At 41.0% G+C, this 23,128-nt stretch overlaps 1 protein-coding gene across 1 annotated transcript in view; it reads left to right on the top strand.

Moving 5' to 3' along the window:
• Window positions 1-23,128, top strand: part of LOC134858609 (serine/threonine-protein kinase 32C) — a 100,628-nt gene that overhangs the window by 62,397 nt on the left and 15,103 nt on the right. The window contains exons 3-6 of the mRNA XM_063874587.1: window positions 4,644-4,795; window positions 15,748-15,921; window positions 21,648-21,685; window positions 22,670-22,759. Coding sequence (XP_063730657.1) covers window positions 4,644-4,795; window positions 15,748-15,921; window positions 21,648-21,685; window positions 22,670-22,759 — 454 coding nt within the window. The remainder of the gene's footprint in view (window positions 1-4,643; window positions 4,796-15,747; window positions 15,922-21,647; window positions 21,686-22,669; window positions 22,760-23,128) is intronic.

Raw genomic sequence — 23,128 nt, 5'->3', positions numbered from 1 at the left:
GTTTGTATACCCCTTTTTACCCACCCTTTTTTTTCTAGGCTCTTATCTTTTTATGTTATATGTTCTTTTATATTTGCACTGTGGGACTGCCAGAAACGGTATTTCAATTGTCTTTATGTATAACACATGTGGAAACTTTGACAATAAAGTGGACTTTGACTTTGAACATAATTAGTTATTTGGCAAAAGCTGATGACATCTAACAAATATGCAGCTGAGAAAATAGTCGAGGTCTGAATCCCCAGGCTCCCCACGATACGATACTATCGCGATACTGAAGCTACGATACGACAGTATTGCGATTCTGCGATATGCTAAGTATTGCCATACCATATATTGCGATATGGAGCATTTCTGATTTCCCTCTCAGCTGACTCCATCTTTGTTCTGACTATCTCCCTGCCAATCCCACTGACTGTATCCATGGCCATCTAGTGGATTGAAAAGCAAATGTTACCAAAAACTTTAATTTGGATTTACAATAATATCGTTTATAAAATAAAATATCGATACTTGGCGTCCGTGTTTCGATACAATATCGCGAGAGAGCTTATTAATACTAATTTGCTGAATCTGTAGTTATTATAGTAAGCTACACAGCTAATAGAGACTGTCTTCTTCAGTATAATCTGACACTAAATGGTCTGATGAATTTCAGATGTGATGAGCTAATGAAAGTGAAGGGGAATCTGAGGGAGCTGGAGGAGATCCAGACGGAGGAAACAGGAGAGAGTTGAGTCAGACCTGGCACTCGTTTCGAGCCGTGTGCTTGAGGGGAACCATGAGCGAAATTAAATAGATGGGTTTTTAACACCGTCATAGATTGCTCCTGTCACCACATGGAAAATGTTCATTTTAACACCTCATTTGCTTTGGTGTTCAGTCTTAAAATCTTCTTTTCCCCATTCAATCAAGTGCATAAAATCCTCCAGCCTAATGGGAAATCTTTGTTAACAAAGTGTTCTCAGATTTCATTCATCTTTATTCGTAATGCAGGGGTAATTTGAATATAGCGGACAACTTCAAAATAACTCAATATAAAAAATGTATGAACAGCTGCTCAAACATTCATCTGCATTAAGGTAAGGGAGATTCTCTTTCCCAGTCAATCAAGTGGCTTAATCACCAAACACAGTAGAATATGAGGAGCTGATGGGTGTTTTTTGCAGTGCATCAGGGCCAGAGTGCTGTGTTAAACAGCCATCTGTCTGACACAGACTGTAATGACCAGACCTGTGCGTGGTGGACAGCTCAACTCAGCCTTCTGTCATTACACATAATATCTGAGGGGTGTTTAGCTTTTCATTTTAAGAGAAGTGCTAAACACAGGACACAGGGGGACACTTTCTAGGGCCAAAACAGCTGCTTAGGATCGTTTCCTGTAGTGCTTTGATCATCAATATTGATTTGAACTTCCTGTCTTTAAGGAGGGTTTTACATTCACAATGGCTTTGTTCACACTTCATACAAAAGTGGCCCTAATCTGGCTATTTAAAAAAAGAATGCATCAGCCCAACAAATCAATCGCATCTGAGGGGTAAATGCAAATGGAGCACTGAGGCTTGCGGTGTGAATGCAGCCTTTGTTTACACGCACACAGGAAGCCAGGTTAGTGAGAGGAATTCAATCACAGAGCTTTTACATGCAGGTGCTGGGTAATCAGATTAAACCCCCCCCCCCCTGGAGCGTTAAACCAAGGCTTGCATATTTAAACTGTGTTTACAAGTAAGTAATGATGTTTGCTGCTGCACTTTGCCACGGGCATGCTTTCATAGTCTGATCTTTCATGCACACACACTGTTGTGAAATCGACATGATTGTAGACAAGAGTTTTTTTAATCCCCTTTTTATTAATCCCTTTCCCCAGTTATGGAAACAAGGTTCTTAAATACACGTAAAGGACACAGTCGTCCTAAAAATATCTCAAATGTATAATGGAAAGTGGACAGCACTCAAAGCAACTACAAAAATGTATTAAAAGACTTAACAGGAATGTTTCTTTCCAGAAGTAATGACCCATTTACTGACGCTAATCCATATCCCTTGTTAACTTTTCCATAGCCTCTCTGTTAACTGGACATAACATGCACATTCTACACTTTACACTTAACATTGCACATATTATATTTTCATTTAATACTCTCAACTTCATTGCGATATTTTATCTGTATATTTCTTAATTTTATTATATTGTATTTGGCTGCTGTAACAAAAACATTTCCCTGATTGGGATGAATAAAGTATTTCCGATTCTGATTCTGGTGAACAGTTTGATATAAGAACTATTTTCTGTCTACCGTATCACCACAGTTAAAAGCGTGCATCTACTCATAGACTAGCATCCATGTCATTGGAGAGAAATCTTTATATTCAACACTGTTTAACTCACTCCAAAACAGTGACACGTTTAAAGAAATAAAGAGCTAACAACAGTTATGTGCATCTTGTAAGTCGTTTTTTTTTTTTAAAGCTACTGTAAATGTGTTTTCCCTCCAGCCCACTTAGGTATTTTACTGACAGTGTGGAACGTCGTGGTATCCCTGCTCAACAGTCATGCAAATTAGATCTTAGTTCTCTTTGGAGGCTGCTGTAAAGATACATTAAATCATAGATTCAGATTTATCCAAGTGTATTTCAGTACCATGCACACTTCCAATAAGATATGACAGGTGCTGAATTCATTCAACTTTCCATACTGACTATAAAACCATCCCAGCTGGAGTGCCAATATTCGTGTCGATGTACATTTGGTTTAGCTACACCGGGCCGATGAATAAGGCCACAAACATACTGATATTTAGAAGTTTTATTCTCTCCCTCTCGCTCCCTTTCTCCAAAGTCACCGTCTAAACTATAAGAAATGAACAATTGAAAGTTTACATTAAGCCGTTTCAGTCTTATGCCCATTGATAAACAGCTAACACATGAGCAAAATCAAAACATGGGTCACAAAATCATTTCATTTTACACAAACAGTACAAAAAAAGTGTAAAGCACAAATATTAACACACATGAGAAACATTTACCGTGTGCGCCTCTTGGCCCTGTAGCTAATTTCAACGGCATGCGTGCACCCTCTTCTGCCGCCATGTTGCCTCTTACCCGCAATGCCATGGATTTGCCCTCTGACCTGACTGTGGTCATGTGACTCACCGACCACATCCCAAATATGAAACATTCTACATGTCACTATCCAGATAATACTCTACATTTTACAATTGTCTAATAAGACTGTGATTACAAAATCACAAATCATAAATTGATAAGAAAGCACAAAAGTATCTCAAATCATAACGTTTCTCAGACTGTTACATTTGGCTTAAGAAGTTTTTAGGAATCCAAACCTGTTGTTTTCTTTTCCAGTTCCTTCTTACGCATTGATTAAATGTCTAAGGTAACACAAGAGAACCGACTGGACCTTACTCGTCCATAAGGCAGAATCTGCGGTAGACAGATGATCTGCTTAATGACTTTGGTTGCCACGGTAATGTTACTGTAATGACTCTGACCTCTCTGGAGCCCCGTCCTGATCCTGACCTTTTCGCGGCCACTTACTGACACAAAACACAAGCGGTAAATAAATAATGAGGGGATTTGTTTGGAAGTGCTTTGTGCCACAAAGTTGTGTGTTTGAGAAGATCATTAGAGTTGTGAGAGAGTCGGGTCAGCAACTCATGCGTCAGGATAGGGCAGCTATCAACAATGGCTTTAATCAACCGCCAGAAGATGCTGTGGACATTTCATTCTCACAGCAGTGAGGTCTCATTTGTGGAGTTGGATCTTGTTTTCGACAGCTGACCAGTTATTCACTTTCCATGCCAATACCATTCTGCAATACACAATTAATCATACAGACACTTTTTTTGCAGTTGTAATGTGCAATCATTTTTCACTCTTTAAATACCTGCTACTCAATTTTAGCCGTGGATTCAAACTTCTTTGTCTTTCTTTTTATTCTATTACAGGGGTTTTTCTAGACGAATATAGTATGAGGGCACTTACGTCACAAATTACGGCCCCGCCCACTTTCCGGTGAAAATCCTGCATTCAAGCGCAGCAGAAAGTAATAATTCTTTCATATCTTAAAGCTGCTGAGTCAGATATTGCACCTCAAACAACAAATACATCTTTACTTCCTCTACAGAAAAAAGGAGAGTAAAAGAAAGGATGCAATTCAGAAATCAGTTTCAGTGTCAGCCTGCTGCCTGCCACTCGTCCACCGGCAGACCCACTGGACATCCATCCCCTATTTATCTCCGTAAAAACAAAGCTGTCTCTGCCGTCTGACGAGACATTTGACACCATATTCATATTTCTGGAGTCATTATACCGTTTCTGACTAACAGAAATATTGTTTTCTGGCAACACTTTAACATTTTACGGGGAAAATCTGCATTTTGGTTTGAGGGCTCCCGCCGACAGTAAGAGGGAGCAGAGACCCTGTTACCCGGTTTAGGTATAACCCTGCTATTACTCTTGTGAGCTTTTCTTCTCTATATTTAATAAGTTAGCTTGCTCATTATTATTGCATACCTTTTCTTTACCTGCTATGCCACTTTTGCTGTAACACCGTAAATGTCCCCGCTGCAGGACGAATGAAGGAGTTCTGATTCAATTAATGGTTTTTCTCCTTTTTTCTGCAGGTATGCATTGTGCAAAAGAGGGACACGGAGAAGATGTACGCCATGAAGTACATGAACAAACAGCAGTGCGTGGAGAGAGATGAGGTCCGAAACGTCTTTAGAGAGCTTGAGATCCTACAGGAAATTGAGCATATATTTTTAGTAAATCTCTGGTGACTATCCCATGTTTTTACACTTTCAATGTGGTCTGCACTGCCTGTGTCGGTCGCCTGCTTTGTCTGTCTATGCATTTTGTATATTTGCCCTCCCAATAGACATGCATGCTCACTCTCAAATCCCTAAAATAGATGTTCTTTATCGTGACTATTCTGCCCTTTATTTTGGCACTTAGTGGGGGAAGAAAGTGCTGTTGGTTTCCTAAATGCTTAAAACAAAGACAAAACAACAGTTATCCATTTAAGAAACCATTTACACAGCAGAGATATTTTGAATATTCATTTTGACTCAGAGCCCATGAAGCACACATTTGATAATTACTGTGGTTTGTAATGACCTTACTCTTCCCTTGAGTCTGATATGTGGGTGAATGGAGGATGCTTTCATTATTCAACGCTCATCTCCAAGCGGGACACATTTCCAAATGTAATTGGGGACCTGGCACGGCATTCACGGCATATTACACAAAGCACTTTACCTCCTCTGTAATTGGTAGAATGATATTGCACGTGCCTGTCTTCTCTGAGCAATTGTTGACAGAATGTGTTGATATTCACGCATCGCATGATGGTTTGTGTAGAGACTGAGCAGACGAACCAAGACAAAGTAGAGCTCATTCCCTCTTCAAGTTGTGAATGATTTAGGTTTAATGTTGGGGATATGTTTGGCTGCTAGAGAAGCCACTCTACTAGAACAAGCTGTGGGCATTTAATAAGTGTACAGTAGTAGGCCTGTGTATTTTTAATAGTAGCCTATAATTCCCTGCAGGAGTGTATGACTGCCAAAGCCTTCTGTGTTCTAGTTTTCCATGTGTTGCTCCACTCTCTCCCTCATACTTTGCATCCAGCACTATCTCAAATGGCCATTACTGACAAAGAGGCTAAACTGTATAATTGCTGCTACGTGGGTAGAAGAAGTTTCACACTTTACACCTCCTCTCTGTTTCTGCAAGGAGATGCTCCACAAAGGCTCCATCCATCTCGCTGGGAAGTTGTAACTCAACAAGATGTCTGAGTTACTGTAGATAATCCACATTTTGTCCTTTATACCCTTAAGTATGTTTGACTGTCCCTTTCCTAACACTGAGGAAAGGTAGTGTTAGAAACATTTGAAAATAGCAGAGGTGGGAGTAAATCATACATGTGCAAGTCATAAGCAAGTCTCAAGTCTTAACCGAAAAGTCTCAAGCAAGTCCCAAGTTACTGTGTTGAGAATCAAGCAAGTCCAGTTGAGTCCCTGCTATAAGTCAACTCAAGTCATTGCTCAGATAAAGCAAGTCACAAGTCAAATCATATGAAATTCTGATGAATAACCCCAGTTTCCACATCTAAATCAGTTCAAAGACAGTGGTTATGAAAAGTTGAGTTTTATTTTCAACATTAACGTTAATGCTTATCTTCACCATTAACAACAATGGAGACCGGGGCCCTGAAATAATAACCCTAGTTCTAAAGGCCTGTAAAGTGAAAACAGGAGTACAATTGACCGTTTGGTCTTCTCTATGAAATTCATAATCGATTTGAAACCAAGTCTAACATTGCTTAAACTTAACGTTAGATTTCTAGCTAACATTTGATTAGCCAATAAGTTAGCTCACGTTAAAAAACTTTTTTTTTTCACCTTCCTTTCTTTGAGGGTGTTTTTGTAGTGACGAATGAAGTAGGATGTTGTGGCGGTTGTGTCACTGATTTTTGAGCTGTAGACCCTGCATACCGCTGTTCTCTTCTTAGTAGCGTCATCGACAACATAATCCTTGAATCCAAACTTGATTATTTTTGGAGCCCCCTCCAACTGACTCACTCCTGCATTCTGCTGGTGGTCTGCATCTGCCCTGCCGTGTCCTTAGCCTGGTCCTACCAGACTCTCGTACTACATTTCATTTGTACAGAGACTACTACCGCCAGGCTACCGTGTCCTAGTAGGTTGCCAGGTTTGCGCGCATCACCCAATCACGGTTCGAAAAAACTAAACGTAATATCTCAATACCATAACAAATGCAACTATTTAAGTTTAAACAGTCAAGTCCTTTTGAATCATCTGTCTCAAGTGCTGAATAAAAGTCAAAGGTCAAGTCATGTGACTCGAGTCCCCCCACCTCTGGAAAATAGTATCTAATGTACCTCTAGTCTTATGATTACATGAGAGATTTGTGTTTTTTTTGCCAAGGATTTGAGATATCTACATCCGCTCTAGTAAAAAAAGGGAAAATCAAATGTTGTCCCTCTCCCTTACAGCTGAAACTGGAATGTCCCTCAGAGAGTTTACCCCTCCACCATGCTTTCAACCGCTAATACTGACTTGCAAGTCTTTTTAAATAGGGATAAACCAACCTTTTAAAGGGTCTTCTCGCTGCTTTTCTTAATAGGAGTGTCCCGATCTTGCCCTGAGCATGTGTGCTTATATTCTATCCCTGTTGAAAAGCATAGTGAAGCTGTCAAATCTGCAACAGATAAAATGTAATAGTAAGAGTTGCAGAGCAGAGGCACATCCTCAACAGGCTGTTGGACCTGCCGTCAGATTGTTTGACATCAGCGAAATGGGAAGTATGAACAGCTGTGCATCTGAATGCAGCTGTAGCTGTATGAATCTGTCAGAGCAGCGCTCACAGACCATGAACTTGAGCAGCTGTGTTGGTGTTTGTTAAAGAATAACCAGACTGGACCCATGCAGAGAACATTTGTGTCTAGATTCCCCCTTTGTGTACCTAAATTGTGCAGACATAGTCAGAAAATAGAGTCTGGATCCTCATTAAGTAAATGGATTTATACAGGACCAATCCAAAGTCTTCGGGCGTTGAGCTTTCTCGAAAGTGATTAATTGAAGGGAAGTGTGCTTTTTCTTCTTGAGAGAGGATAGAGAGAGGATGACACATTGAGCGGAAAATGAAATCAATTTATGTCTGGAGTCTATGGTATGTTTGATATTTCTGCCCCAGTTTACTTCTTGTGAGCATCTGTGTGTGACAGCATTGTTATGTTGCACCTGTATGCATCACATAAACTGTCTGCTTCATTTAGCTGCTGCTGGATACAGCATCTGAGGCAGGTAATGAGATAGGCCTGATGGGAACGCCGCTTCATCTTCTCCTCATCTCCTTCGCTGTATAACAACTGGGAACCTAATTGGTCCATGGCGTGTGTATGTTGTTTAACTAATTCCCTGTTGATCAGACAGTCGCCACTATCTATAGGCGTGTCAAACACAGGGTTAAGATTCCTGTCAGGGAACTGCCTGTTCTCGAAAGCATACAAAAAAAAGATGCAAGTCACGAGAAACGCCGGCTTTGATACAGCTTCATGGGAGTGTTTTTTATTGAGACGGCGCCAGGAGGCAGCCAAAGAGACCAGTCAGAGAGAATGCAGGAAAACACACCAAACAGCTGTCAGAGGAAGTGATGATTCCTGCAGTGCCAAAGAGGAGCGCGGGAGGGGAGGCATAAAGTACAGAGGAGGGTAGCTAAAAAAGCATTTGGCATTGATCTGTTTGGTCAAAAGAAGAGATGTGAAGACTAAGAGGATTTGTGAGGTTTTCTCCAGCTCTTACCTCCACACAAAGACACAGTGTATGCCTGGAAACATCCGGAATTCAGCTATGCTTTTGAACAGCTCCATCCGTAGGTTCAGAGAAAATTCATTAGGAAGCAACCTTGTGGAAGCTTACACCGAATCGCATCAGCTGCAGAAAGGCTGCCTTAAGCTGGGTGGATGTCAAGTTTGCAGCCCACAATAATTGCTGCGACCATTCCCTCGCTGCAAAGATATGATGTGTAGGAGTCCAGGGTACACTGAATGGATTACCTCGGAGGAGGAAAAAATTAACTATCATCTACTGCACACACCAAATCCACACAAATCCTTGTAAAGATTTGTGACACATGGGAAGACGCTGACTTCTTCTTTCCCTTGCTTTTGTTTGGAGCCTCAGAGTGCAGGGGTCATCTCTCCCCATGTAGAAAGCAAGACTAACCAGCACTAGGCGGCACTAGGCATACTACCAGCACTAGGCGTAGCAACACATTTGATCCCCTGGTTTACGGAGTACAGTACATTATTATAAAGGCAAAGTTCGCCTTAAGCGCTACATCAAAACAGATCAGTCAAACAAGCATTCGCGCTCTCCCTGCGGGCCCTGCAGTGAATCATGGCAGAGTGGACGCTGCCACAGAAACCGAGTCGCAGGGCGGAGAGCCAGGGCTGCTGCATGCGGTGGCTGTCATCAGAGAGGGAGGGCTTTGAACACAGCCCCTTGAGAGCGTCTTAAAGGATTTGAAAGGTTTCAAAACCCCCAAAAATAAGTATGAGTCATCGGAAGGAGTAGTGTATGGCTTTGCTCTTACTGTCCATCACTCCGTCAAAGTCAGAAAGCGAGCAAGAAGAGCGGTGAGGATGGATATGCTGTGCCCTGTTCAGCCTCCATTAGGAATATTGATTTCAGGCCCGCATGGAACAAGGCCTTAGGAGAGTGTGTGGAACAAATTAGCCTCTACACTCTACAGTCAGCATTTATAGCAAGCCCTGTTTAGGGGCATGGCCTGAAATCACCCTCATAAAAGGCCAAATATCATTTCAGCAGCTACCCTGCAGTATACAGAGTCATTCAAACTAGCTGCACCTTTACCAGCTCTGAGAACACTTTAATGATCAATCATTATAAAACATATCAGAGATATTATTCTGAAATGGACCAATCAAACAATGACTACTTTTACTGTCGCTACTTTGAGTACATTTAGATAAGAATACTTTCTACTTTCACTGGAGGAACATTTTGAATGCAGGACTTTTACTGTAACAGAGTATTCCTACACTCTGGTACTTCTACTTTTACTTGAGGACAAGATCTGAGTATTTCCTCCACCTCGGCCTCTAATATATTGTCATGCATCAAGAGATTATTTTGTCCTGGATTTGCAGCCTTAAAGGACTTGCAACGTCTACTTTTAAAGTTGAACTTTTTGTAGGACATGGCTTTGAAAGTGCACCTTGCGAAAGCAGGCCAGTGGGGGTGTCGTGTCTTTAGGCGTTTTGTTGAAGGCCGCCGAGAGGAGGGGCAGCGTTCACTCACACTATTGTTGCTGGAATCCTCAAAGGTGCAGGAGCATCTTGTGATTGAGTCACGCAGCCACTTCCAGCCGGCCGGTCTCTATCATCAACTTTATCTAGGCCATTGAAAACTTTTGAGAGTGACTCCAGCCAACAGAATCACAAGTTCTTGTTTCTCTGTTGCCTTTTCCTCAAAACTGTTTCCCTTTTCCGCTTCCCCTCCCTACCTCCCTGTGCTCATTTGTCATTGTGGCCTGATTATTTCAGCCTGTTCCTTGTACTCCTTCCAGCCGGCTAACCTTCCTCTCTTACTGTAGTCGCCGTCTTTGCCGCAACCTAGTCCTGTCCTGGCCTCAACCACGTGGCCTCCTGCTGGTGTTAGAGAGTAACAGCCCTCCCCAGGACCGAATTACTGCCAGGCATTCATTCACACTCAAGGGTTTGACCCACAATGCCTCTGTGCCTACTGTAATAAATGGTGTTCATTTTTCAATATGAGGAGCAGAATAGGGCATACGAAATGACATTACTGGGAAAACTTTATTTTGATAAACTACAGTGTCCTACTGTGTTCAAGTTAAAAGCTCTGATAATCCGAATCATAATCTAGATTATTGCCAGGTACGTTAAGACATACCAGCAAATTACTTTGGTGTATGGTGGTGGGGATATAAACAACCTAAGGAAATAAGTCCTAAAACATTTCCGGACTCTGGCCCTCTCTCTGACGGTAGAAACCCTCATACAGGGGTGTCCACATTTTTTACACTGAGGGCCGCATACAGCAAAGTAAACAAAGGTCTGGGCCCCTCACTAGAGGTGAGGTATATTTATTTATTTAGTTGGTAGGGACAGTGCTCATTGATTAACAGACAAATTGCTGTAAATAAGCCAGAGTTAGCTGCTATGCTAATTTCCATCTGTTGTCCCTAGCCAGATCCTAAAAGGCATATAGCCTTGTAAGTTAAGTCAGATAAATCTATCAAATGTAAGAAAAATATGCTTGAAACTTGAATATGATGAGGAAAAAAAACAAACAGCTTGCTTCCCAGCTTTCCATCGAGTTTCATTCACTTTGGAACAAAAAGTGTTGCAGCTCATTCCTTAAAACGGAAGCCTCAGATTGATTATAGTAAAGGGAAATATGAAGCGTATATTTTAAGCTTATTATGTAAGTTATTGGGCTTTTTTTATCAACTAAGATTGACTGAATTTATTTGAACGCTTATTAACACATGAATGCTACTTTGAATATATGTTTACATATATATTTAAGAACTACAACATGAGAAAAGCCCAAGTTTCAGGTTAGGGCCATATTCCACTATGCTTTTATAATTTGCTGAGGGCCGCAGTTGGCCCCCGGGCCTGTAGTTTGGACACCACTGCCCTAATACATGCCTTCATCTCCTTCCGCCTGGACTATTGCAATGGAGTCCTATTCGGGGTTCCCAGCAAAGCCCTGGAGAGGCTCCAGTATGTCCAGAACTCTGCCGCCAGGGTTCTCACCCGCACCAAGCCCTGGCAGCACATCACCAAGTCCTGGATCCAGAACAAAACACTCTTCCTCACATGCAAGTCTCTCCTTGCCCTCGTCCCCCCCAGTACATGACGGACCTTCTTCTTCCCTACACCCCTTCTCGGAGTCTGCGGTCCTTGGACACGTGCCTGCTCTCCATTTCACGCAATCGCCTCCGAATTGTTGGAGACGGGGCGTTCAGTGTTTTTCCTGCTGAGATCCACAATGTGGCCTCACTGGACATTTTCATTTCATTCATCACTAAAGAGTCACCCGTTCAGCATGGCGTTTGACCCCTAACCCATTACAGTCCCTTTGCTTCCATTCCTGCTATCTATTTATTTTTTACTTTATTATTTGCCCTACTTTGTTTGTTTGTTTTTTGTCTGTCCTTAATCCATGAAAAGCGGCCTTGGGTCCCTTGAAAGGCGCTATGAAAATGCCATCTTTTATTAGTATTATTATTAGTATTATTAATAAGGGAAGGTCAAAGATATAAAGATTATAAAAAGAAAATATTTGTAAAAAACGAACTATCAAAAATGACTGCAGTATATTATATTTTAAAGTGGAGGGCTGTGCAGATCTTTAGAGAGCTAGGGATATATTGAGATCCACCATATGCTACCTTTCCTACACTGAATGAGGAAGTTGTCATATGGCTGCTGAACATTTAGGAACTACACAGCCAGAGATTTCCCCCAGGAGCTGGTGGAAATACACATGAAACTGAAAAGAGAGTAAATATTGGACTTCTTCCTCAAGTCTTCTTCTTTCATCGTAGAGCGAAACTAGAAAGCGAGCTTTTTCAAGATCTCCTCCTGCTCAGGAGATAAACGGCTACATTGGGAATCAAAGAAGCGTTGCACAAGACTCAGATGACTGCTGGAAATGCAAATGTCTGTTTTATGATTTTTTTCAAAATAATCAGCCCGATTGTAGAAAACAACCTGTCACATTTAAATTCTCTTCACCTATGGCATCATAAATGTATACCATCCCCTTGAAGTAGATATGTCCTTGATTACAAGCATCTGAAATGGGTTTTCCTTTCCCAGAGGGGCCAGACGTGGAGCTTGGATATCTGAAAGGAGATACACAGTTGCTCCTTCGTATTAAAAAAAGCCAGTTTGGGGGTGGGGGGGGGGGGGGGGGGGGGGGTATTCCGGGCATATCCATCTGCAAGGACACCAAAGGGTAGACCCTGAGCGTACTCAACAGAATGTACATCTTATCTGGCCTAGGAACACATTGGGATCCCCGAGAAACATGCTGGAGGAAGTGGCAAGGAAGGGGGAACTACTTTGCTTAAGGCCGGAGAATGTTAAAAACGTTGTCCTCTTAAAGGCAATCCAGGTGTTGTACACATACAATTAGTGAACGTGTTTGTTCAATTTTTTTCTTTTTGAAAGTTGTCTGACGCATACTGACACATATTTTAGTGTGGTAGCCTTGTAACCAAGACCTTAATAACATAGGGGTAGATAGATGTCTTCAAATATTTTTATGCCCTTCAACTTCACCGGCATTCACATGATACGCGATTTCCTCTTTGCTCATTGGGCGCAGAGCCTGTGGAAAAACAGCTACTTAGGTTTTGTTTCGATGGTTTCCTCGCATGCCAGATTACTCCACTTTATACTGATGTCTTCTGATTGGCTGCCCTTCTTAAAGGTCTCCTATCATGCTATATGTTAACAATATATTGTAGGGCCATATCTATACAAAACTTGTCTGTGAAGTGTTTTGCTCAAAATACCAAATACATCCCCCATTGTGCTGATTCTGTGACTGTCGCTTTAAATTTGAGCTGAGCTGAAGCTGGCCACGCCCCTTTGTATGACCCCCTCTGAAGAAAGAAGTTTCTAACAGAGAAACTCAGCTAAACGCTGCCTTGTTTAAACACCATATTATGTTCCAAACCACATCAAGCATTATTTCTGAAACACTTCTCAGTGTTTACCACTAGAACAGAGACGTTATATGTATTATATATACAACAACTCTAAGTCCCTCCTGCAGACATCCTGCTGAATACACAGACACACAGAGGTGCTGCGGAGGGGATTCAGCTCGACTGTATTTGGGGGACGATAGGTTGGGACGTGTCACGTGGGCGGGACGTTGCCAGGAGTTCAATTTAAAGCCAGCCCACATTTCGGTTATGACGTCATAACCGAAGCAAATCTGGATTAGCTCGTTTGTACCCCCATTTTTACAGATGTGGGTAAAGAGGAAAAGAGAGAGGGTTGTATTTTCTGACACTTTGTGAGTCTCTTTACACAGCGGGGACACATATTTACGTATGAAAGAGAGCAAAAAGTGCATTTTGTAATAATAGGGGACCATCAAGGTCTGCAGTAAACAACATAATTAGTAACAATTAACAATAATTTGAACTTGAGCGCAGCGATCGTGGTCAATTTCAAGCGGTGCTCGGCGCTGAGGTTAGCGATTCGGGCGTCTGGTGATATCTCCATAGAACACAACAGCATTTTCAGCATAGAGTATATCGTGAACATAGATTTATGCTGTGCTTTCAATGTTCCTCCCTTTTTTTACAGTCTGATTTTAAGCACTCTCAAATATTTGGACTTTACATTGGTGGGAGTTTGGATCAAAGAGTTCCCTGAAAAAGAGATCAAACTGTTTGTGATTCCTTCCTCTCCCTTCCTTCTTCGGAATTCTTTAAGGTGACTAGCCTCGTCATTCCAAGAGATTTTTTTATGCTGCAGTTGTCGGCCCCTATCTGACATCTCCTTGTCACCTCAGCGAAAGTGTGGAAGGAATTGACAGCCAGTCAGAGCCGCTGCTGCCTTTCTCTTAAAAGGTGTAGAGATTTCAGCAGGGGGATTGGAAAGAGCGTTTTGCAGGACACTGAGATAGCGCCTGCCGCCTCACACAACAATGATCCGTCAACTGGATGCTGGGAATCAGACCGTGACAATTAGGTGATAAAAAGGTGACAGTGAAGAATCACTGCCAACATCCTGTAGCCGGCCATCTGCTGGGGCCGGGCTGTGTTTTAATAGTGAGGTTGATCTTTGAAGGGTCAGGCCAGGTTGGTGCACTGTGTCTGATGTAGGTGGCTCTGCTGTCATTTCCTATTGAGTGCATGCCTATCTCGCCACAGTGGTGTCAGGGCGTCTGAGAAAGAGGAAATGTGTGGGGTAAAATATACTTTTCTGATGGTGACACAAAGCTTTATGTGTTATGTTTGTGTTCACTAGGGTCAATAGAGTGTACTTTCCGCCCATTATCTATTCCATCACATGAAAGTCGAATTCCTTTCATCAATTAATCTACGCTTTGTTTTTGGAGAAGAAAAAGACCCAACAGTACTGCAAATGGGTTTTTCCACCAGTCTGTGGAAGAGATTGATTGATTTTGCTCTGCAGCAAACATGGGCCCCATTTCTCACTTATAGAGAGGTAGGAAATTGCACCTGAATAGGACCAATCAGAATATTCCCTTGTTCAGGACCGAGCCTGGAGAAACAGAGGGAACCTGCAGCTATAAAAAGAACTAATATCGGCAAAGTATCAGAGCTTTTAATGGTAAAATAAAGAATTGGCTCGATAGCAAACCTCATTAAACCGAGTTTGATAGAAGAAACCACAGAGGCTCCATTTGTTTTTCCTCCTCCTCTGCACATTGACAAGGAAGGGCCTATTAAGATATTATTCTGCTTTTTCTTAGATAATTTGGTTTTGATGCACAGAACAATTTGTTCACGTGTGGCTTAATGGTTTGTTGAAAGTCTGGGGCAGAAATTGTGGAGTGCAGTGCTACAAATCCCCTGCCAGATCACTGAGAGGCTGTGTTTTAATTTGATGTGCATGATTAGTAAGACTGACTGACAAAAATTGTCTAGCAGACCACGAGCAGCCTTCAATTAAGTCACATCATGCAAAGATGGGTGGTTTCAAGCTTTAATTCAACAAGCAATCCCTCTCTTCTTGCATTTCCCCCACAGTAGTGGCATGTTATTAGGATAATGATGTGTGTTCTGTTACTGTCCAGCATGCTCAGAGCTTGCCAGAGAGCGCATACTCACACAGAAACCAACTCAAGCATGCATTGACGTCTATGAATATGCATTATGCATAAAGGTTTTTTATTCAAAGGTATTTCTTCAGGTGCAAGACAGAGATGGATGCATGAATATAGCATGTTTTCCGGTGGTTGCTCATACAGATGTCCTTGTGCACGTTTCTTTTAACATGCATGTGTGTCTGCAGATGTGTAACCTTTGCTCATGTCATCTACTTTGTGTACTGCTTGCCAGGGCACACAAACCCTGCTCAGCCTGTGCTTGTATTGCCTGTGTGTTATTTGACATTGGGCATAGAGTGAGCACGGTGTTCTCCACCCCCCCTTCTTCCAGGTACTCGTTTCAGGATGAGGAGGACATGTTCATGGTGGTTGACCTCCTGCTGGGAGGAGATCTGCGGTACCATCTGCAGCAGAACGTCCAGTTCAGTGAGGATGCTGTCAAACTCTACCTCTGTGAGATGACACTGGCACTCGACTACCTGCAGAATCAGCACATCATCCATAGGTACATCTTCATCAGCTCCCTTTAATTCAATGTATTCAACTGATCTGTGCCATTTGTGTGAACTTATAAAGGAACGCTGGTTTGATAAAGCATTACAATTACTGTTATATTGCATTATAATTTGATTATAAGTTACTCAAAGTGGTCTTTTGGTGTTTGTTTTGAGTAGAGTGAAAAACGAATAACAAAATATCATTAAAACTATGCAAGAATAACACAACACATTTAGCGCGGCTTCAGGGAGAAGCACTGATGAGAGCGGTGAGACTGAACCAAACCAGTTTTTGGCCCAAAACCAAAACAACAAGTGGACATTTGTTAAAGTGCTGAGGGAAACCTGAAGAGTGATAATGATATTTTGTTAATACAGCCTTCATTTGTAGCAAACATCGCACATTGTCTACAGCTGTGACCTGACACACATAAAAGCATAGGCACGATCTCACAAGTAATCGACCTATCATGCTTTTTTTCTCTTTCCTGTAATTTGTTCCATAGGTTTGTTTGCATGTAAATGGTCTGCAAAGGCTAAAATCCCTGTGTTCCCTCCAGGGGGAGTTTCTCTCCCACACAATCCCCTCCCTCCCTGAAACGCCTCCATTGGTCTGCATTGTGACATCACTACTTTTCACTATGCTTGTTTTGGCAAGCGCCCCAACAGATCTACGTGATAGGCTAAGGGGCGGGTCATCTCTAGGTGGTTGACCAATCACAACAGGGCCGGCAAGCTAACCAATCAGAGCCGACTGGGCTCTGGTTTCAGACAAAAGGGTGAAAAGAGGAGAAAATGAAAGAGCATTAAAGCATGGAGACATGTCACAGTAGACACACTAAATACAAAAATGAACCAGAACATGAGCAGAATATGGCCCCTTTAAATCCAAATGTTGTAGAGCTGCTTTAAAATGTTTCAATTAACCAGGAATACTAGCTATTTTGTCACATTGATCTCTTTAGTAGACACAATAGTGATGGTAGCATGAATTGTTTTCAAGTTTTACTCTATAAATGACCCTCCCAATGTTGGACTAGATGTTGTTTTCTGGGTTTAGATTCAGTCTCCAAAACAACAATTGAGAGAGAGCCAGACACATCGACTTCCCAAAAACACCCATTAAAATGTTTTTCATCCACAACACCTAGAGCTGTTTCCACAGCACCTAAGCACCAGTGTCAGGCCATTACATCATTATATTTAGTTTCATCAAACCTACTTTACACCAGTTTCACTTCAGAGTGTAACCCCTATTTTCTGCTTTGAATGAACTCTCAAGATTACCTCAGGGTTGTATCTATGACTTTTAGTTTTCATGAGCTTTTTCTCATTGTGCTCTGTCCTCCGGCTTGAGGCATAATTATTGGTGATTTATGAATGTAATGATTTACTCTTCAGGCTGGAACACCAAAACAAATGCTTTACATCCTGACCGTTGCGAGTGCATGCTCTCGCTCCCGGAGGCAGTGCTTCATTTTCCTTTGTGTAAGCACTTAGTGTATCAGAAACACAAAGTCACCGTGTCTTTATACCAAGCTATATATGCAGTTCTTTAGGCTGTAAACATGACTCGGGTGTCTCAGTGAAGACATACATTTATATATTCGCACCCACCCATCATATCCTGTAGCTGCTTCCACTTTAACCTCACCAGTTAAGAACACCTCCTCTTGGATGACAGAACATTATTCTTCCAGAGAAGTGCATGATGCCCTACAGCTCCCCCCGCCCTCTACATGTTCTCTGGTTTGCACCATTTTCAACCTAACATTGTATCCTTGCATTCATGATCATGTCATAAAGATCCAAAGGCTTTATTGTCAGTAGAAGAAACAGAGTAGAATAAAATTGTGCATATTATGTTGAAAGACCAGTGTGCAAGTAGAGCACATACGTGAACTATATACATGTAAAAATAAGATACAGTAAGCTACAGTAAATGTTGCAGAGAATGTTCTAAGTGACCAAGTAGAGGCAGGAGTGTATATACATTCAAATAGAACAAGATAAACAAGAAAAGTATGTAACATTAAATCCTGTACAGTCAAATAATATACTGTTTATTGAAGTAGTTATAATTAAATAAGAGAAGAGATAAGAAGTACTTTATTGATCCCAATTAGGGAAATGTTTGCATTGCAGCAGCATAACAACACAAGGCATTTTACAAAGTCAAATTAAAATACTAGAAATAAACTTTAAAACTCAAAATGTAAACATCTCAATAGAAACAAAAAAATAGCATTAAAAAAGTAGAAAATAATATAAATCTCAGAATAAAAATGTACACAAAATATAAAGCAGGATGTTATATATACATTAAGTGTGTAAGGAATGGAATATCAAATTGAATATGAATGTAAAATGTAGAGTGTGAGTTTAAGTCCGTGACAGATACGGAATAATGTTAGTAAGAGTGTGTTTTTTTTCCCTTGAGTAAATACCCAAAATGTGTTTTTAAGAGTGCAACATAATGGGGGAAAGAAGTATAAGCCTGATTAATACTACACAAGCATAATAAGCCTTACGCATCAGAACATCTGAAGGGTTTTTTCATTGGGTCTGGGTGCGGGCTGCATCAAGTCCTTTTGGGTCTCCCTGTTTTTATTTAGTGTTACTTTCCATTTACAAAGATAGCCCTAATGTTTGTTCTGGTAATTGATATCATCCATCATCCTAAACCAGGGAGGGGCTAGCTCTCTGCAGCTTTTTGTCCAGATATGCTGAGTGTGGCAGTATGTGTGTGTGCAATCCAGTAAGTGAAAGAGACGCATCCCTGCAGACTGCAGACTCAAGTGCCACAGATGGCTGAAAAAACAGTTTGAACCCGGTTCAAAACCTCATTCTGATTACATTTCCTCCTTCAAACAACTCTGTGTGTGTGTGTGTGTGTGTGTGTGTGTGTGTGTGTGTGTGTGTGTGTGTGTGTGTGTGTGTGTGTGTGTGTGTGTGTGTGTGTGTGTGTGTGTGTGTGTGTGGCATACCTTTTGTTTCACATTTAGCAAAGTAACAATTAATAAAATAATGATGAAGCACTCAGCCTGCAAATGTGTTCTTCAAGTGTTTCACAGAATTCAAATAAATAGAGAGTCTGGAATAGAATAGAGCATAGAATAATGGTAAGGTAAGTTTATTCGGGAAAATAAACGTATTCTCTTGATGCCAATGTTTGAGGAGGCTTATTTGTCTATGAGTTAGCTATAAAGCCTTATTAATTATGCTGACTCAAGCCACAGTCTTTTGCTGTATATGGTCCCATCTCTATCTTCCTTCCCTGTCTCTCATGCCAAAGAAAATAAACCCAGTTGAATACATTTGGAGCTAGAACACAATTAGCTTAGCTTAGCAGAACCTGAATAACCCGATGTTAAAGACTTGCTAGGCACTAACCAAAGTTAGAAGAATTCACCCAATCCCCCCTTAAAAGCTACCTAATAAGCATGCCATGTCTTCTTTGTTTGATTCTGTATAAAATCAGGAACAAACGAGAAGAAAACCTTAAACTTGTTCCTTAAATATTTTTGTCTATGAACGTGTATCTCCCTGGCGTCTCTTTATGTTGCCCAGGAAACATCATTGCCACAAAACTTCATCCAGACCAATTTAGTGGAGTTTCCATTCACCTGTGATGATTTCCGTTTTCAATTTGCACACAAGGATTTTGAAAATAAGTTTTTGCAATAAAATTCAAAATGAGACAAACTGTGCTGTAATTACGTAAACAAATAAATGACGACAAATACCATGTGACTTACGTGAAGTGAAGCTTCTGTTTGTCTGAAAAAGTTACACAGATCTGGATTGAAAAATAGAAATTGATTGACGGATTGGAAATACAGGAAAGCCTCTGGGTTTATCTATTCAGATTATTCCTCTAATTGAAAGCACATATACAGGCATCATCACCACTATATAGCTACTGTGTATAAGGATATATATGTTTGAGTGTATTTCACCTTGCAAATGTATTCAAACATAGGTGTATTTACAAGCTGTTTGTGTGTGTACCTGCTTGCGTTACTATACAGCCTCACACATTTATACAAATTCTCATGCATTATGCAGTACGGTGTAACATCACCAGCGTGTGTGATGCTCATTTCAAAGTGTCTGACACTTTCCCACATTTCACTTCACGAGAGGAAGTTATTGTCTTTTATTTTATTTTCTGGTCTAGTTGGCAAAGACGTCAGACATCAGTACTGCTTATAGTACAAGGATACAGAAGCTGCTTGTCTGTGCTTTTTATTCCTTCTTTTTTTCACCCTCTACTTGACATCAGCTGTTTGCCTTTGACACAGTTATGTCTGATCTCGGAGCCATAATCCAATCCCTCTGTATCCATAGCCGTCCCCAGCTCTACAATTTTGTTCCATTTTTGACAAGAGAATACTATACAATTATTTTGTTGCACCAACTGAATGAAAAAGGGTCTCTGGTCTCCTAGCAACAGTCGGCTGCCACCATGCCCAAAGAGGTAAATTTGGTCCTATGAGAAGACGGGAAGTAAAAGTGTAGAGTGCCTTTCCTTTTTTTTCTCTCCTCTTTTTCCTTTCGGTCTTCATCTTACACTCAACACGTTTAAACAGTTTGTTCCTGTACAGAATAGCAAATCACTTTCCCTGCCATTTCATGTTGGATTGGTGTTTCTGTGCTCGCTGCAAAATGAATAAAACGTTAAGTGAATTTTTGAACATCAAACAAAATGCATGCTGCTGAAGCTGGCACTCGTATCAAAATCCCTCCTGTGAACATGTAGGCATTTCCCTTCAGCCTTGTACTGCTGGATCAGACTCCCCCCCACCTCCTCCACCACTCCCCTCTCCTCCAACCATTCTGGCAGATGCTTTTAGCATCAGTTTAGCGTTGCATTGGCACAGCGCATCCTATGGGAAGTGTACATGCTCTCTGCGGACCATGTGTATTCTCCACACAAGCATGACGTGCGGCATAATTAAATAAGCCCTGCGCGCTCTGTTAATTGCCCACGGAGGGCTTGTAGGGATTGGGAAATGGTGTGTGTATGTGTGTGTGTGTGTGTGTGTGTGTGTGTGTGTGTGTGTGTGTGTGTGTGTGTGTGTGTGTGTGTGTTAGGCTCTGAGTGTGTGCCTGGATGTTTTCCTCTGTTGCATAGAGGTGCCCGGTGTAAAATGCATCCTGCAGGAACCTCCAGGGGCATGGCGATGGTTCCGTTCTCATGCGCAGTGTTTGAAATGCAGGAAATTGTTCTCATCCTGAGACACACACACACACACACACACACACACACACACACACACACACACACACACACACACACACACACACACACACACACACACATTCACAACATGTTGCACCAACATGTACAGAATTCACACATTCATCAGCCTACAAACACCTCCTACAGACTTTCACGTCCACACATACTGTACACGTCTAAACTCAGTCTTTCCTAGCTGACAACAAACTAAATGACTGAAAGCACTCGTAAAGTATGTGTTTGTGATTAGAGTTATACCTAAACATTGGGTTTTACACTTTTATTAAAGTTATTAAGTGTGTTTTGTCAGCTTTCTGTCATGTGCAGTGGTGAATTAGCTCTTTAAGGAATTAGCACAAGCTGCTTTATCTTGATGCAGGTAATAATATTCTCACTGCAGTAGTGCATATTCATCTATTTTAAATGAGAGCTTCATTTGGATGGAAACATGATTTATGTTTTTGATGTGTCTGTTATTGTCTCCTTTAGAGATGTCAAGCCAGACAATATCCTGTTGGATGAGCAAGGTAAGGATGTTAACTGTTTTCTTTGTGTTAGTTCATGTGTGTCTGTCTGTTCGTTTATATGCCGATGTCCGTTGGCAGCAGACACGGGCTTAATAAAATGCATTTATTTAACACTCCTTGTTAAGGAAGGGAAAACAAACATTCAAATATATTTCTCAAAACTGATTATATGATGACGTCTGACAGAACACAGCCGATCTTTACAGTGCTGATTGTCTCACATCAACCTCTCTTGAACATCTTGAACAACTTTTAATCATTAAAGGAGTTCCACAAGGTTCTGTGCTCGGTCCATCATCATTTGCGATCTTCATGAAACACATTACTTCTTAACACATATTTATTTTATCCATATTCATTAACATTATACCGTCTTGTTAACATCTTCTTTACTCCTGATACCTCATCACTTAATACGTGGGAAGTCTCCCTTGCACTTTTTCCAATCACAAAGGACTTTAAAACTTCATCAGTTGTTGAATTAGAACTTTTACTTGTAGAACTCTTAAGAGATGACTATCTGTTTCTAACACTGTTAGGATGTGTTTTTGTGTGACTGGTTGTGTGCCATATCGCTGTTCTCATTTATTCTGCTGTTATCGGGTTTTCTTCTAAAAGAGATATTCATCTCAATAAGATTTAGTAAAGCTTAGATTTATACTGTAGATATCCGTGATTTTTTTTTAGCTGTAAGTATAGAGTCATGTGTCTCTCTGAGGCAAAAAATGGTGCACAATATAAACAGAGAAGTGAGATGCAGTCCATCTTGACAAGTAGGACACCGAAATGACTATGAAGGCTAATATGTCCCAAGAGGAACAGGGTCAGAGGTGTCAGGGATGTGCTCCACACAGAATGGCCCATTATTTTTGTACTTCATTTAATTTCCTTTGACACATTAATATTTTTAATTTGCAGACATTTCTTTAAAAGATACCAGAGCTGTGATGGATTTAGTTGTGACTTTGTGTTTCCTCTTCTCAGGTCACGCTCATCTGACGGACTTCAACATAGCAACGATAATAAAGGACGGAGAGAGAGCCACTGCCTTAGCTGGAACCAAGCCCTACATGGGTAAGATAACCATCTTTACCACCGTGTTATTGTTATCATGTCTTTTGCTTTGGGAAATACATATCTGTACTGAAAATGGTGATACATTTACATTTAGATTTTGAATGGATTGGCAGATAAGAAAGAATGATCTCTAAATGAGGGTACTTACTACTGAGGAAACTGAAGTCTGTATTTATGAGAGTTTTTAGTTCATCACTGCTGCTCGAAGGTGCTAGACGGCTGATTTCTCAGCATATTTTTACTCGCTCATCATCACTAAAGAGGCACTTGTGTGAATTAAGTGATAGAAATTACAGATCTTGTGTTTATTTGTGAAAAGCTCAGGCAAAAATGTCCCTTCTTGTCTTGTGATTACCCTGCACAGCT

The sequence above is a fragment of the Eleginops maclovinus genome, chromosome 22 (assembly GCF_036324505.1).
Source record: "Eleginops maclovinus isolate JMC-PN-2008 ecotype Puerto Natales chromosome 22, JC_Emac_rtc_rv5, whole genome shotgun sequence".
Classification (NCBI taxonomy): Eukaryota; Metazoa; Chordata; class Actinopteri; order Perciformes; family Eleginopidae; genus Eleginops; species Eleginops maclovinus.
This window is presented reverse-complemented; position numbering and strand designations above follow the sequence as displayed.